The 14,605-nt window shown below is 39.0% G+C and overlaps 1 protein-coding gene across 2 annotated transcripts in view; it reads left to right on the top strand.

Annotated features, from left to right (window-relative positions):
* Positions 1 to 6,102: 6,102 nt before the first annotated feature.
* LOC110063175 (voltage-dependent calcium channel subunit alpha-2/delta-2-like) overlaps positions 6,103 to 14,605 on the top strand; it is a 40,072-nt gene continuing 31,569 nt past the window's right edge. For both annotated transcript variants that reach the window (XM_089273822.1, XM_089273821.1), the window contains exons 1-8: positions 6,103 to 6,424; positions 6,551 to 6,813; positions 6,931 to 7,012; positions 7,100 to 7,207; positions 11,238 to 11,297; positions 11,924 to 12,071; positions 14,218 to 14,349; positions 14,485 to 14,548. In XM_089273822.1, the coding sequence (XP_089129948.1) occupies positions 6,719 to 6,813; positions 6,931 to 7,012; positions 7,100 to 7,207; positions 11,238 to 11,297; positions 11,924 to 12,071; positions 14,218 to 14,349; positions 14,485 to 14,548 (689 nt within the window). In that variant the 5' untranslated portion in view covers positions 6,103 to 6,424; positions 6,551 to 6,718. The remainder of the gene's footprint in view (positions 6,425 to 6,550; positions 6,814 to 6,930; positions 7,013 to 7,099; positions 7,208 to 11,237; positions 11,298 to 11,923; positions 12,072 to 14,217; positions 14,350 to 14,484; positions 14,549 to 14,605) is intronic.

Here is a 14,605-nt window from a genome sequence, read left to right as displayed (position 1 = left end):
CAAGGACGGGGTGGAAACCTGTCACTCGGTCAACACGGCAAGGCCGAAGTTTGAGATTTTCCAAGCTGATTGTAAAGCTTGGGGATTCTTCAGACTTCTTCTGTTCCAGGGATGATAAACTTTTTCATCATTTGGTACCATGACACGTTTCAGACGGGTGTTTCAACATCTGTGTGTATCACTCAATCCATAGTTAGTAGAGAGGACTACTAACTATGCTCAATCTTATACGAGGTGGCAGTCCCTGGAGCACTGTATACCCATGTCACCAGTAGGCTGTGCATCCTGTGTTATGGCCACGGAGATGGAGTCAGAAGTTTACTCAGGGTGTGGAGGCTGCTGATGGACATCTGAGGGCCCCTACGAATATGACAGCTCACAAAGATGGTGAATCTAGTCTGTCTTAAGCCTGGTTTTCATATCCCGCCGACCTACCTGCGACGTAGTCACCGGTTGCAACTGAAAATGTTCGGCGATCTGTTCCGGTGGGTCCCTGGCGCATCTGCGATGGATCGCCGACATACTCAAATTTACGTGAATTGGCGCAATTTTCAACCATTTCACCTGTAAATATGGATCGATTCGTCTTACTGGAGTACGTTGCGTCGGCAGATGATGTTCACATAAGCTATTTTCATCGCCGACAACCGCCGACAACCGCCGGTTTGCCTGCGAAGTTGAATTCAGCTCAACTTTGCAGGCAAGCCGGCGGTCAATGCCTGGAATAGATTATGATTCGGCGATAAATGTTCACATATGCCGTAACGGTGCCCCAGGCCGTGCCGGCGGGTATGTCGGCGGCATATGAGAACCAGGCTTTAGTGAAGGATAGCCTGCGAGCAGGCTCACGTTGGAGCACTTTCTTGGCACCTCTTCACCAGATTCCTTACCGCCGGATCACTTTGCTCTTCGCCGCTCGCGCGCGACTCAAACGTGAGACTGCTCGCACGCTAAGTGAAGGATCAAAGCAGAAAATTCCCATCCTTCCGGGGGTTAGAATCCCAACAGTACTATAACATCTTGGCAGATGTTATTCTCTGCACTGTAGCACAAGTTTTGTGCTTGGTAGATTTGTGTCATCCGAAGACATCCTTACGAAACTCAAATGGCTTCCCGTAAAGGAACAACGAGAATGGAACCTACTTAAGGCAACTCACAAAGCCCTTCACAACCCATATTGGCCAAGTTATCTGAAACTTAATGTATTTCAACACGAAAGATGCTTAAGATCTAGTAACAGCATTCAGTTAGAGAGATCTTTAATTAATAATACTCTACAGGACCAGACTGCAAGTTTATTTAACACGTTGCCCAGCAACGTGAGGTGCTGCCAAGACTATATTAAATTTTGTAAAGACACCAAAAACATTATTTTTAAGAGAGCTTTAGAACACCTGGCATAATTTTAATTATTTATTTATTCATTTATTTATTTTAGCATATCTTAAAACACAATTTTATCTCGTTTACATATAGATATAAATTCTTAGATATCTTTTAATCTTTTTACAATTGTAAATTTAGTTAGCATCGGGCAGGCGAAGAGCCACCCTGTGGATATACTGCCCGAAATGCCATTATTATTGTTGTTATTATTATTACAAGTACTGCACGTGTTTATATTCGGAAGCAGATGGACGGCCGGGACCTCAAACAAGAGTCAAGTGTGTCCTTGTGGTTAAGTACTTTCAGTCTGGCTTGGTTCCCAGCCATGCACTAGGATAGAGGTTATGCCGAAACGTAGCATTGGGCCAGCAGCAATGGCAGTTACCTCAGGATCGAGGTGGCTATGTGTATCAGAGACCTTGACGAGGTCGCATCTCTACATCTCCACAGCTTATCTCCAACTTTGGGCAAATTCACTTATAGAGTAGTGGAAGGTCGCCAAAGCAAGGCTTTACGGGACATTAGGGACTGGGGTAATCCTGTCACCAATTCCGTGAGACGTGGTGTACCAACTGAGGTGGGGCACGGTGGGTAGTGACAGAAGCCGTAGGGATTACTAGATGCTTTTTAGGCAGGAGCAGATGGTTGGACATGATCAGAAGGAGTGAAGGGGACCGTGCTGGATGAGCAGTTTGTGTTCTAGGAATTGTCTGTGGGGCAAACAGGACAGGCGAGGAAGGCGGGGGAGGGGGCGAGGCAGACTGGCCATCCGGGGAGGAGGGAAAGGCGGGACTGTCGGGCAGGGTGAGAAGAGACCCTATTAGGAAGATAGTGGAGGGATTAGCGATTTGATGTTGCAGTGAGCCACCCACAACACGGCGCTTGGACCACATCGAAAGCTGTCGAGGATAGGGAGATCTAGTGGTCTTATGGTCCATGGCGCCAAAGGAACCTCTCAAGATCAGTGCTTAGGCTCTTGTATTCCGTGTAAGACATTCTGCCAACCCTTCTAAGCGTGTACTGTTCGAATACAAGGGAATCGAGGGCATGTATATGCGTTCAGACAAGGTCTGCTCCTGTAGACCACATCTTCCCTGTGTATGAAAAGTCACTATCCAATGCACCTTTCGGGAAAAAAACAAGGTTTTTTGTGGTTCTGGCCCCTGTTATCGAGCCTGAGTCGATCAGAATGTCGGTGGAAAGAACCTAGTGGTTAGGAGACAGTTTGCAAGAAGTCGTAAAAGAATCAAAGACATAAAAAAGCAGACTGATTAGAAAGCTGGCACATCTCTGCTACCTCACTAAGTTCCACTCTGCTGCTATGAAGCGATAGTTCTCCGGTGGCTGGAAGGCATCGTAGAGGCTTGATGTATCTGCCATGCAGTCAACAAATTGTTTTGAAAAATAAGCTGAATGACGAAGAGTCATTGGCTTTTGAAGCCAGATCGATCCAGTCAGGAAAATCCTCCAACACCCAGAAGTCCCCAGCAGTTCTTCGCCAAGCAGTTCTGCTGGTACAGCTTACTTTTCCATGGGACAACAATATGGTATGGGAATGCAAGAGAAAACTGGCTCGAAATGCAAACCTGGAAACACGGAGTGAAGACGTCCGAGGGTGACCGTGCCGTGTCTCTCCACAGGAGTTGGAAGCCGTGTTTTGGGGCAGATCTTGTTTTCCCCACCTTGGTTTGTTTCTTTTTTCCCCATCCTGGACTAATGACCTTAATGAAGTTTTAATCTCAATATATAACCGTAGCCTATGATGGAAACAATTTCTTTGCGTGTTTATAAACAATTATTGAATGAGGTTTTTGTGTTATCCAGAATAATCAAGGTCGAGGAAGGGGTTATCAGCCGAAGCCGAAGTCATGTTTTTGCTTCTTCACTGACGGCAAGCAACACAAAGCGCCCGAACTTGACATGATTACCCTTAGTAATCATAAAAATCACAATTTCCTCGATTGTAATTGGTTTAAAAAACTCCTATTTTCCACTAATTCACTTGCCAAGTTGTTATCGGACATATGGGTTATTGACCAAGCTTGTTCGGTCAAGATGGCTGAATACTGGCCAAGTTCTTTTTTTGCGGGTTTATGGACCGAGACGGAGTCGAGGTCCATAAACGCGCAAAAAGAGACCGAGGCCAATATCCAGCCATCTTGACCGAACAAACTTGGTCAATAAAGGATTTATTATATTGCTTTCGGGGAAATTTTTCTTGCAGGACAGGGCGGGTAGTCCCGAGCGGGCAAGATAGCTCCATCTTGCCCGCTCAGGTAGCCAATCATAGCGCAGGATTTGATTCATCTTGCCCGCTCGCGGAGCTAGCCATATAATAAAGTTTGTTATTAGACAGTTTGTTATCGGACAGTTCAATAAGCCAATCACATTCAAAGTTGTAGTTACGTGCGTGCGTGCGTGCGTGCGTGCGCTTTTGTGTTTTTGGCGCCTAATTGCCGGTAGGGGGCGCAGTGGCCTTAGAATGTTTACATCTCTTTTGTAGGTATTTTAATGCAAATTTTCCCTTTCTTTCATAACTTGTCAATTCTTCTTTTCTCGGAAATTGTAATTTTTATGATTAATTGGTAATAAGACTTCGTGTCATCAAATTCGGTCTGTAATCATACTCGTGATAAACAAATCGGACTCCCTCTGCGCGGTCGTCCGATTTTGTTATCACTCTTATGATAACCGACCGAATAGGCCAATTGAGCTCGGGTCACGTGACCAAATTTTTCCTAGAAATTTTTTATATTATGGGCTATAGCTGAAAGAATGCCAGAAATGGAAAGAGCGCATCGAAAATATTAAAATGGCCAAGTTTGAGGACCCTGGAATTAAAGATGTAAGTTTATACAACACTTTAAATTTTCGGAAAATTTTGAAGATTTGTATGGAAAAACAACATTTTCCATACAAATCTTCTAATTTTTTCAAAAATTTAGACCCTCATAAAATCTCTGTCTTTAATGATGGGGGCCTCAAACTTGGCCATTTTGATATTTTCGACATGCTTTTTCAATTTCTGGCATTCGTTACGTTATAGCTCATAATTTTTATGAAAAGTAGGTCACGTGATGGCTTAGCTGCAAAAGGCCTATTGGACTCCACTCAGTCCTGTTACCACACAAATCATGCACCTCAGTCATGCGCGCATGACATGATTACCCGTGAGTGTCCTTGAAATGATTATTGGATAATCTGCAGCTAGATGACGTCACAGGCGCTGATTTTGAAAATCCACTGTAGGTTTTCGGCCGATCAGAAAAGAGATAGTGAGTTCAATGTATAATAATTACTGATATTTTAGCCTGATCGCGAAGCCCGGCCAGTGAGGAAATTCTGAATAATTCGGAGAGTAAAGCGATCGAAGCGGGACGAGCTCGCCAGGAACCTGTTAATACGTTCTGTCGTTTTTGTTCACACAGATGTCGATCACCTTACTTACATAGTTATGAATGACCTCTTCGAGGAGCTGTCCTTTATAACGTTCTTGACAGAATGTTTACAGATCTTGCTGGATATATTGTCCGTGAAAACAAAATGATTGTAACTGGCAAAAAAGAAAGCTACTTTTGGAACCACTCTAGTTTGCATTATGAATGAAAAATGAAAATGAATGAAAGCATTAAGGCAGACTTTCCTAAAAAATGTTTCCAGCAACCTGCTGTATTGATTCAATAATCGAATTGTCCGAGCTACGTGCTTTGTAAAAGTGCTCGTTAGCATGGTTACCACCCACCAGATTTAGGTCCAAAAACAGCTTCTCTAGCAAACAGCCTTTTCTATGATCAAAGTTGAAAAGCTTTTGATAATTTCCATGAAGCACCGTAAAATGTTTAGAGAAAATACATTTGGATATTCGTGGCTTAGCGGGAACACCTACTATGCCTACGTGTACGTATTATGCAGGCTTTCTCACACTACGAATCAAATAGGATAAACGTGAAAGAGCGAACGAAATATGAAACAGAGAAAAAAGGAGAACGAGCTATTAAAGTCCGCAGGTGAGTTCTCGAACACAAACGTCACCATGGTAACGTACGCCCCTACCTGGAAGTTGTCTCATGCATAGAGGTTATCTGTACATATATGTCTCGGTTCGTGTGCCTATTTGACAGCACTATTTTAACCAGTTTGTTTGGATATTTCAGTGCCTGAGTAAATGAAACTAACCTTTTTTATTATTATTATTTGATTACTACTGCAGTTTCAGAATTTGAAAATATTATTTTTTTAATGTGAAAAATTGCACCCCCTGATCGGCGGGAAAAATAGAAGCATGCTCTTCATGCATTTGGTCACAGTTTCACAGTTACGTGCAAACGTTGAAAGTATTTACACAGCTGGTTGCTCTTCTTTATCCCAGAACTGAATTAGCATTGAACTTTTTTCTTAACATCACATAATTTACCAGCTGAGCAGTGAATACGGCTGGAAAAGCATGGCTCCTCTTTTGCACCTCGTCAAAGTGTGTAAAGATAAGCTCAACCGCACTTGTGCTCAAATTTTATAGACTCTTTATCTTGTCTTTCCTGACATCATTTGCGAGGAAAAAAGGTAAATAATTCTAAGTTTTCGACGATATTTGGATAACATGCATCAATTATTCATTACCACTGTGGAGTCTGTCAGAATCTGTTCGCTCGACTGTCAGGGAAATGACTAGGCTTGGGAAATGAAAGCTGTCGGCAGAATACTCTTTAGTCTGTTTTCTAAACATATACATACAGCTGCTTGCTGAACTTCATTTGGCTTCTCGAAAATAACTATTCCTTTTGTTTAAGCTTTTGAAATACCGAATGATCTCGTTTGTGAATCGCTCATAGACAAATTTAAATAATTTGCCGGCAGGAATTTCTTGTTTCCACTCCAGAAAAAGGCAAATGACAAGGCCATTAACTTTAATAGTGGGGTATTTTTTCGCTGTTGTTTACCGACAAGATCACAAGCGAAGAAGCCGGAATTTCGGAGTTTCTGGCTATTTTTTATAAATCCCGCGGCTGCTTCGGACAATTTTCTTTTTCACACTTGCAGGGTAACGTATTGTTAGAAAGAACAAAAGTTTTTGTCGCTGCAAAATAGTTATTTTTGTCGCAATTTTTGATGTTATCAGGCTTAACCGGTGGACGTTTATTCTGCGATTCACTGCCTTCTTTTGCAGGCTCCAAGTGAAGATCGATTAAGAGAACTAAATTGCTCAGGAAGAAATCTGGATAAATTAGTCTGAAAGCAAGTTTTCACCTATCCATCTAATTAGGGACGCAGACGTGCGCCTTCGGCCTTGATGTTGAGCCTTCGGTGTTGACATTTAAGTGGTCACACGCGAAAGATGGCGGAGAAGTCTCTCGTATACTTCTGTTCGTTTTGTGGCCTTATACTCTTCTCTAGTTGTAGGGTTAGCGCAACAGAACTGACAAGCGACATGTAAGTGAACCAGATTTCTTTTGCGGTTCATATTTTTTGTGATTGCTGCTTCTCTGTGGTTTTAACTCAACTGATCGCAAACTAGCGAGGAATGATTTTCAAAATTTGACGCTCTAGGGTAAGAAGATGGGCAAAACGCATCGGATCAGAAGCTGCTGAATTTACGGAGAATGTGACCGGTGCAAAATACTTAAAACAGGTATCAGCGAGACTCGTATTTCATATCGTTTCATGTTTTTCATGGTGATGAGCTATTAGTATCATTCAAAGTTTGTTGAACTTACAGGCATATGAAAACTTAACGTTGACGCCAGAAGAGGTGCATGACGAAGTTCTCAACAAAATGAGAGAAGAAATGAAAGTTTTCTTCAGCAGCAAGACATCTTCATTAAAGGTATGGAGGCAGAAATCTTGGTGTGGTCGCTACAGATTAGGTAAAATCCATTTGAAATTAAATCCAGCGTATAATGTTTACAATCCCGTAAATTGACAGCACTTTCACCTGAACCTTATATCAGGAAATCATACTTCGTGTCGGGAGCGCTGATTGACAAGACTGGTTGCGATTTCATTATTTTTGTGCGATTCCTGTCATCTTCTAGTGCCTTAAAACTGGCATTGGTAATACCTTTTTGATATAATGTTTATGAGCCATGCAGAAGGATTTTTTTATTTTTCGGAGTTAAAGCTTTAGTTTTAGCTTAATTTAAATTCACGACAGCTGAAGATGTTTTTCGGCTTGAGCTTATTATCCTTGATAAATTTGCGGTCGATATTTTTGTATCGTATAATTTAGTTTTGAAATTACTTTACATGTATACTTTCCTAACTTAGAATTCTTTATTACAAAGCCAAATTAAGAATAATCAGACGCGATTTCGCAAGTTTAAAATTTACCCATTTAACAGCTTTTCGAGTTTTACAGTCAGAAACGGAAGGGGTCTAGAAGAGGCGCCGAAATTATTTTGTCGCTCCCGAAAGCTGCTGCTTCCTACTTGATCGGCGCGTTTCAATTTGTGTCAAAGTTTTTTTTTTTATTTAAATTAAAGTGAGTGTGATCTTAAACCTGCAGGTAAACATTTCAAAACTCCTTCCTGAACGGAGCTCGTATGAATAATTGAAAAATATTCTACTATTTAAGCTATATATGTTTAGTGACGGTGCAACATTAGTTGTGTTTGTAAGCTTACGAATTCTCAATCACAATCCTAGCCAGAATCTTAAAGTTAAAAATTTTTTTCACGCGGTTTGTTCGTATTTTATTGTGCTACTGTCATTGTAATTTCTGGATTTATAAAATTTTTGTGAAATCTATTTGCAGTTTTGATAAATACATTTATATACAAAATTGTGGATTTTGATTACCAAATAGACGTATTCAGCTTTCCTATTTTGTCAACATTGTTATGAAAATAACTAATTTGCAATGAGAAATAAAATTAGTGCTCTCTCGGTAACTTGTCTAGAGACGATGGAAAATTATATGCTAAAAGATCTAAATAATTATAAAATAATATGGAGCAATTAAATTTTGTTTGGAACTCTTTCATTTATAGAAATACTAAATTTTTGTTGTATCTTTGTTGTGATATATACAAAAAATTATATTGCAAAGAGCTTTATAAATTCTGATGTACCCCCTCCCCTATGCCATTTACCACTACTAATTTGGAAAATTTGGAATGATTTATGTTTAGTTTTAAATTAGGGTTGTTGCTCTAGACAGCTTGTCTGCTGTCCATTTGTTCAGAAACAAAATATATATGAATGAGAGAAATTTGCATGTAATATTAAAATTCATTAAGCTGACATAGGTAACTATATTCCCTTATACATGTATGTTCCAGTGATTAAAGGCAAAGGAGTAGAAAAGTAAATACAAAAGAAAAAATGAAAGTTGACTTTCACAATTTATTTTCGTGAGAAAATTAGTTAAATGAATGATCACTGGACTGCAAAAGTATTCTGCATCTTTTAGAGTACTGTGACGTGATAGTGTGGTTAAAGTTCTGACTAGAAACTGCGGCTAAAGGGATTGTTTAGAGTTTCTCTGCCCCATGGAGGCCTCTTTTATGCTGCCTTGGCATTGTAGGCTTAAAGCAATTTTGATACTGGGGAGAGGGGAGGGAAAGTGTGTAGGGAAGGCTAGGAAGGGGAAACCTCTCACCTTTTCCCTCTTCCCATCCCTCCCACATTCCCTCTTTCTTCTTTTTCTCACTTTCCCCACTCCCCTAGCTAGAGAGCCTCTGCAGGGAAGAGAGCTTGGAAATTATTGAAATATTGTTCTACCAGTAACATCCATGTGCAACACAATGATAAGGAGGAAAATATTACCCAGGAGAATAATTTACTCGGCAGAGATGTCAGAAAAAAAAAACTTTTTGAAAGGTTTATGTACAGCTTTTGAATTCAGGTCATGTCATAATGTTGTATGAGAAGATTACTGGGCAAGTCAAGAGTATATGTAACTTGTTGCAAGTCTCACTGATAATATTATTATTACGTGTTTACATGACTAAACAGAGGGTAGCAAATTTTAACAAAATTCGCGCATCACATAACACTTATAGCTACTTTGAGCAATGTTATTTTTTTTATAAATTCACGAATCTGCACTTATGTCTTTTAGCCACATATTTTCATGTGTGACTAATTTTTGCCCTCATCATGTTTCATGCATAAATGCTTTGCCATCTTCTATAAAATGGTACTGTTCCGACAGTTTATGTCGGAGTTGTGACCACTGTAAACTGACAGGCAGGTGTAAGTTTAGGTCTCAACCTTTGGTGTGCGGTTTACGGTTAGGGTTAGGGTTTTAGGAGCTTGAGATCATGTGTACTAAAGCCAAGTCATCTGTGGTTGAGTGTCGATCGATACCTCTCGATCGATACCCTCGATCAACATCTCAATCAACACTTGATTGACAGTCTGTTGATAGTCGGGCGAGTGTTGATTGACTCATGTATTGATCAACACTCAATGGCATGCCTGCAAAAACTAATCAACTCTTGACTGACTGTCGAGTGAGATGTCAATCGAGTGTCGATCAAGTGTCGATCTAGTGTCAACCAATGTGTTGATCAAGTATTGAAAGAGTCAATCAAGGGTCGATTGAAGGTATCAATTGAGGGTGTCAATGAACACTTGACCACACAGGATACCTTAAGAACACATGATCCCAGGCTGACCCCTTGTGAAAACCTACTAAGGATCCCATAGGATCCTATAAAATCTTAATCTTATATATTAGATCTCTTAAGATCCTAGAAAGGAATCAGGAATCTAACTAGAATCCTGTAACAACCACTAGAACTAGCCAATATCCTGTGTCATCCTATTGGAAGGACTTGAAGGATCCAATAAGATTTTCAAAAATGTTTGCGGCTTAATCTTTGCAAGAACTTCAAATTGAAAGATCTTTGAGAATCCACATGAGGATCCCAACAGACTTTCATCAAGATCTACAGAGAATCATTTTTTAGAAGGGATTTTAAGATAATTCTCGCACGGGATGTCCCATTTTTGTTGGTTTTTTGTGACTGTTAGAACAGATGGTTTGAATGTTTGGCTGTTGATTTGAATAGCTCTATTTGCCTTCCATTGCATGATTTTGGTTAGATTGCTCAGCTGATTTTTCTTTGCCTTTTGACTTCCAGAGGTCAGCTCTTTTGTGATGTTGATGGTTTCAATATTGTAATATTGTCATATACCTGATAGTCAGCTGTCACCTTTTTCTGAGTCAAATGTATCGATGTCAGACATAAAGGATTCTTTTCAAAGATGACCCAGCTGACAATTTCTTAAGACTGAAAATTTCAAATATGCATGTAACAAGAATAATTCTAAACTTTCTGATACATACATCTCTAAATTCCCCATCCCACAATTCTGTTCCAGAAGATATCCATCCTCCCCCAACAGAAGGGATTGGAATTTCCTGGAGTTAGGTGGGTTCTGTAAGACCAAAAGCTGTGAAGAAATATATGAAACTTAATTGGAATTTCCAGAGGGGTGGGAGGTGTTAGAAAAAAATCCCTCTATGGATATTTTCTGGAAATATACAATAGACGAAAACAAACCTATTCATTCAGCATTTTCTTCAAAAGCAGGACATTTGTCCATATATAAGATGAATGTCCTGTGAGACTAATTTTAAGTTCAAGTGTACATCTATGTAGTTCTAAGTTTCTCAACAGTGGTACACTTGAGGTTAACAAGCTAATAAATTGAAGGGGGCCTGAAAAAAGCTTTAAGTGACTTCTGATAAATTGTTAGATTCTCCTTCCAAATTGCCTTGTATTCCCTTGTGAGACACAAGGAGAGTTTGACTTTACATCAGCAGTTACTTACTAGGGCCTTATACTCCACACCCCTTTAATTTGTGAGCTACTCATTAAGCTTGGTATCTTAATTCCATTTTATAGAAATTGGTGGAGAAGGCAGAGGATGCTTACTGCAAATACAAGTACAATAAAAACTTGAAAGTAAGGTTTCTATATTGACAGTGTGGTAAACTTTATAAGTCTCAGAACTCACAATTAAGAATATGTTTTAGCTATGGCTTTTTATGATTTAACTTTAAAATTGGCTTAGCCACCATAGTATATGTGATCCATTATACCATGCTCTACAAATATGGTAAGCATAATGTGCATATTATTAATTTTTGGGGGCATAATATTTTATGTTTTCATTTTAGTTTTCTCTATATATAAACAATAGCCTCCATATGGGGCGGGAATATGCTTGGATATTTGTCCATGGACATTATCTGTTCTGAAAAGTGAACAGTTCTCTAAGAGCATGTTTATTATCCTTCAAATATTTTTGAAAATGGGGAATTTCACTTGGATATTTCCCAGTTTTAGGTGGGGAATATTCAGTCATGTGATGCATTTAGACCAATTGCGTGTGAGCAGAAGTATTTGATGGATGATAATCGGAAGTGTTTCTAATAATTTAACAATTATTCCTCTCATGCTTGTTGGATCTGAGATGATTATAGCCAACTTGGCACTATGTGCCTTGTTCACTATCTACCATCTCATGTCCAACGTGCGCTCGTGGAATAATTGTTGAACATTAATTTGTTTATTATTTTAAATTTCAGCTGAGTGAAGAAGACTATCCAAATGCTAAGGATTTGGATAAGTATCTTAATAAGAGTGGTCTGAAATTGGAATACAATTCTACCTTCAAAAATGCCATCAGCTTTAACAAGAGTGTTGTTCATGTCCCTACAGATGTCTATAATGGAGGTAAGGTCACATTTGACAGTTTTCAATACTCTTTACATGTAGCTTGCAATACAATACTGAAACTTCATATAGTAAATTTGGAGGCCTCCATGGCTTGTTTTCAAGTGGAATGGTATTCTAAAAGGATCTTCCATGACATTTATAGCCAAATTTCACAGGTCTCATAGTCTCCAATGTTTTTAGTGCAGAGTGCACTATTGGGATGGTTTAGGGGGCTGCTGTTTAGTCAGGCACTATGTTCTGACACAATAAGGTGTAAAATTTAATGTTTGTTAAATTAATTAATTAATTTCAATTAATCAATTAGTCTTGTGGGAAGGGGGGCTGGGTGGGGTAGCTAAAAGGTGCCCATGTGCATTACACAAAACGTGTCATATCTACGTTACTTTCTTCGATAACATGACAAAAGTATATAATTATATGGTTTTGCAAATCTCATGCTATCCTTGTGGTGCTATTCTCTTAAAAACAAAAGCAATTTGCTCCAAACGCATGCGCAGATTAGTTAACGTCAAAGGTCGACTATATGTTAGGTGAAAGTTACATTTCATTGGGACTGCCCATGAACGTTGAGTTCTTTTCCTTGTGGTTGAACATAACATGTAAGACGCATGCATTCTAGCATTGCTAGTGTGATTAACTCCGTTCTCAAGTTCAGATGCATTCTTTTTTTATTTTTTTGTTATGAGTGGTACCACACTCTTGTTTTGGCTGGGGATAGCAGCTATATTTCAGGTAACGTCAGGTCTCCTTTTTTGTTGCAAAGAATGCTACTGTGGCTTCGTATCTTCAGGATCCTTCCATAGCTCGATTCAAGAAATGTCGTCTGTTGTGTGTTTGCCAGGTTTCAAATAAAGAATAGAAATATATTGCTTCTCCTTAGCAGCTTGTTTGTTTCCTCTTATATGAAGGAGAGCCAAAAGTTCATATTCAGCCGAAACTTTCCCGCATTAGTTACATGTAAAACTAGTGAATTTGTGACAAAAGAAACTTCGTTATTATTGCGGCAGATTCGGTGGGACTTACTGAAGCCGGTTATTAAATTTCATCAGTCGATGAGGTGACTCGCGCATGGACGTGGGATATAATTTCGGTCAAGTAAAGATGTCTACCTTCAATACTTCTCGTTGAAACACTCCTCAGTTGCATTACTTAATAGCATTGTGTATAAGTTTTACATGGTTTTATTGTTAACACCAAAGCTGGCAACAGAATTAGAACACACTATTCTGTGACTGGACGTGACTATTTGATAATTAGATTAGCAGATATTTAACTTTTATATTCCATTTATTTCCAGCAGTGAGTAACAAAATAGCCATCTTTCTTATATTTTCGTGGAAACAAAGGTATCTTGTTGGATATACTGGCAAGGAAAACAAAAGTATCAAATTAGAAACACTGACGTGAAAAGTAAAATTGTCACATTTGCTACAAAATGAACGAAACTCAACATAAAATACCACGATAAATTTAAAACCATCTAGACAAATGGTAATTGTAAGTTATCGTTGGGCCTTGAAAGAAAACACAAACATGAAACATACACACTGTTAAGATTATGTCTTATCAAGTTTTTGTCCGCTTATATTCTGCAAAGGGGAAAAGGCCTAGTTGACTACCAAGGGAGAGAACGACATGGGTGAGGACCTGTGTGACTACTGTATCAGAGCCGTAAATTACACTCTGCACTATCTGAGATTGTCTCACTAGTTGGAACATGTCTCAATTTCTTTTGCAAGGCTATGAACTCATAAAAGTAACATACCATTTGTTGAATTCACTGTTCTTGCCATCTAATTTTTCTCAAAGCTCTGTCAGAGTGTTTTGTTTGCAAACGAAGCTAAGAAAGTCTCAATGCGAGCACAAGACGTACAGACTCTATTAAGAGCCGTTCAGATAATGATGATGATGATGATAATAACAATAACAATAATAATTATAAAACAAATTGGGACCTAAAAACCCTTTGAAGTCTCAGTGTCCCAATTTAAAAAGTCAAAATGTTTCAGGCTCCCAAAGAAAAATGCTAGTCTTGCCTTCTTGCAAGGTGTTCCTAGTTTAAAATGTTTGCATTCAGTAAAGAGATATGATATGTTTTTGGGCTTGGAAGTTGAACTGTGAATATTTTATTTACAATTGGCAGCTTCAGAGATTGTCAATGGAATCAGCTGGACATCAGCTCTGGATACTGTGTTTGATGACAACCGACATGACGACCCAAGCTTGTCTTGGCAATACTTTGGTTCAGATAAGGGATTTATGAGAACATATCCTGGTATGATATTCAATTATTTGTGTTAAAACAGAGAACAAAAAAAATATATTTTGTAATTATATCATTTTTTAACTTAACTGTAGACATGCATGTCAAACTGGCTGTCACACACTAAAACTAGCTATTTCTTTTCAGCCAAACGCTGGGACAATAACAATCCAAATCATGTTGATTTATATGATGCCAGGAGACGACCTTGGTAAGGGGGTACAGAATTTGTTAGTATGTAGGTATCACAAAGTTATGGAAAGGTGAT

The sequence above is a fragment of the Orbicella faveolata genome, unplaced genomic scaffold (assembly GCF_042242905.1).
Source record: "Orbicella faveolata isolate gen_17 unplaced genomic scaffold, um_ofav_v1 contig_35, whole genome shotgun sequence".
Classification (NCBI taxonomy): Eukaryota; Metazoa; Cnidaria; class Anthozoa; order Scleractinia; family Merulinidae; genus Orbicella; species Orbicella faveolata.
Note: the sequence above shows the minus strand (reverse complement) of the source record. Positions and strands in the feature narration are given on the sequence as shown.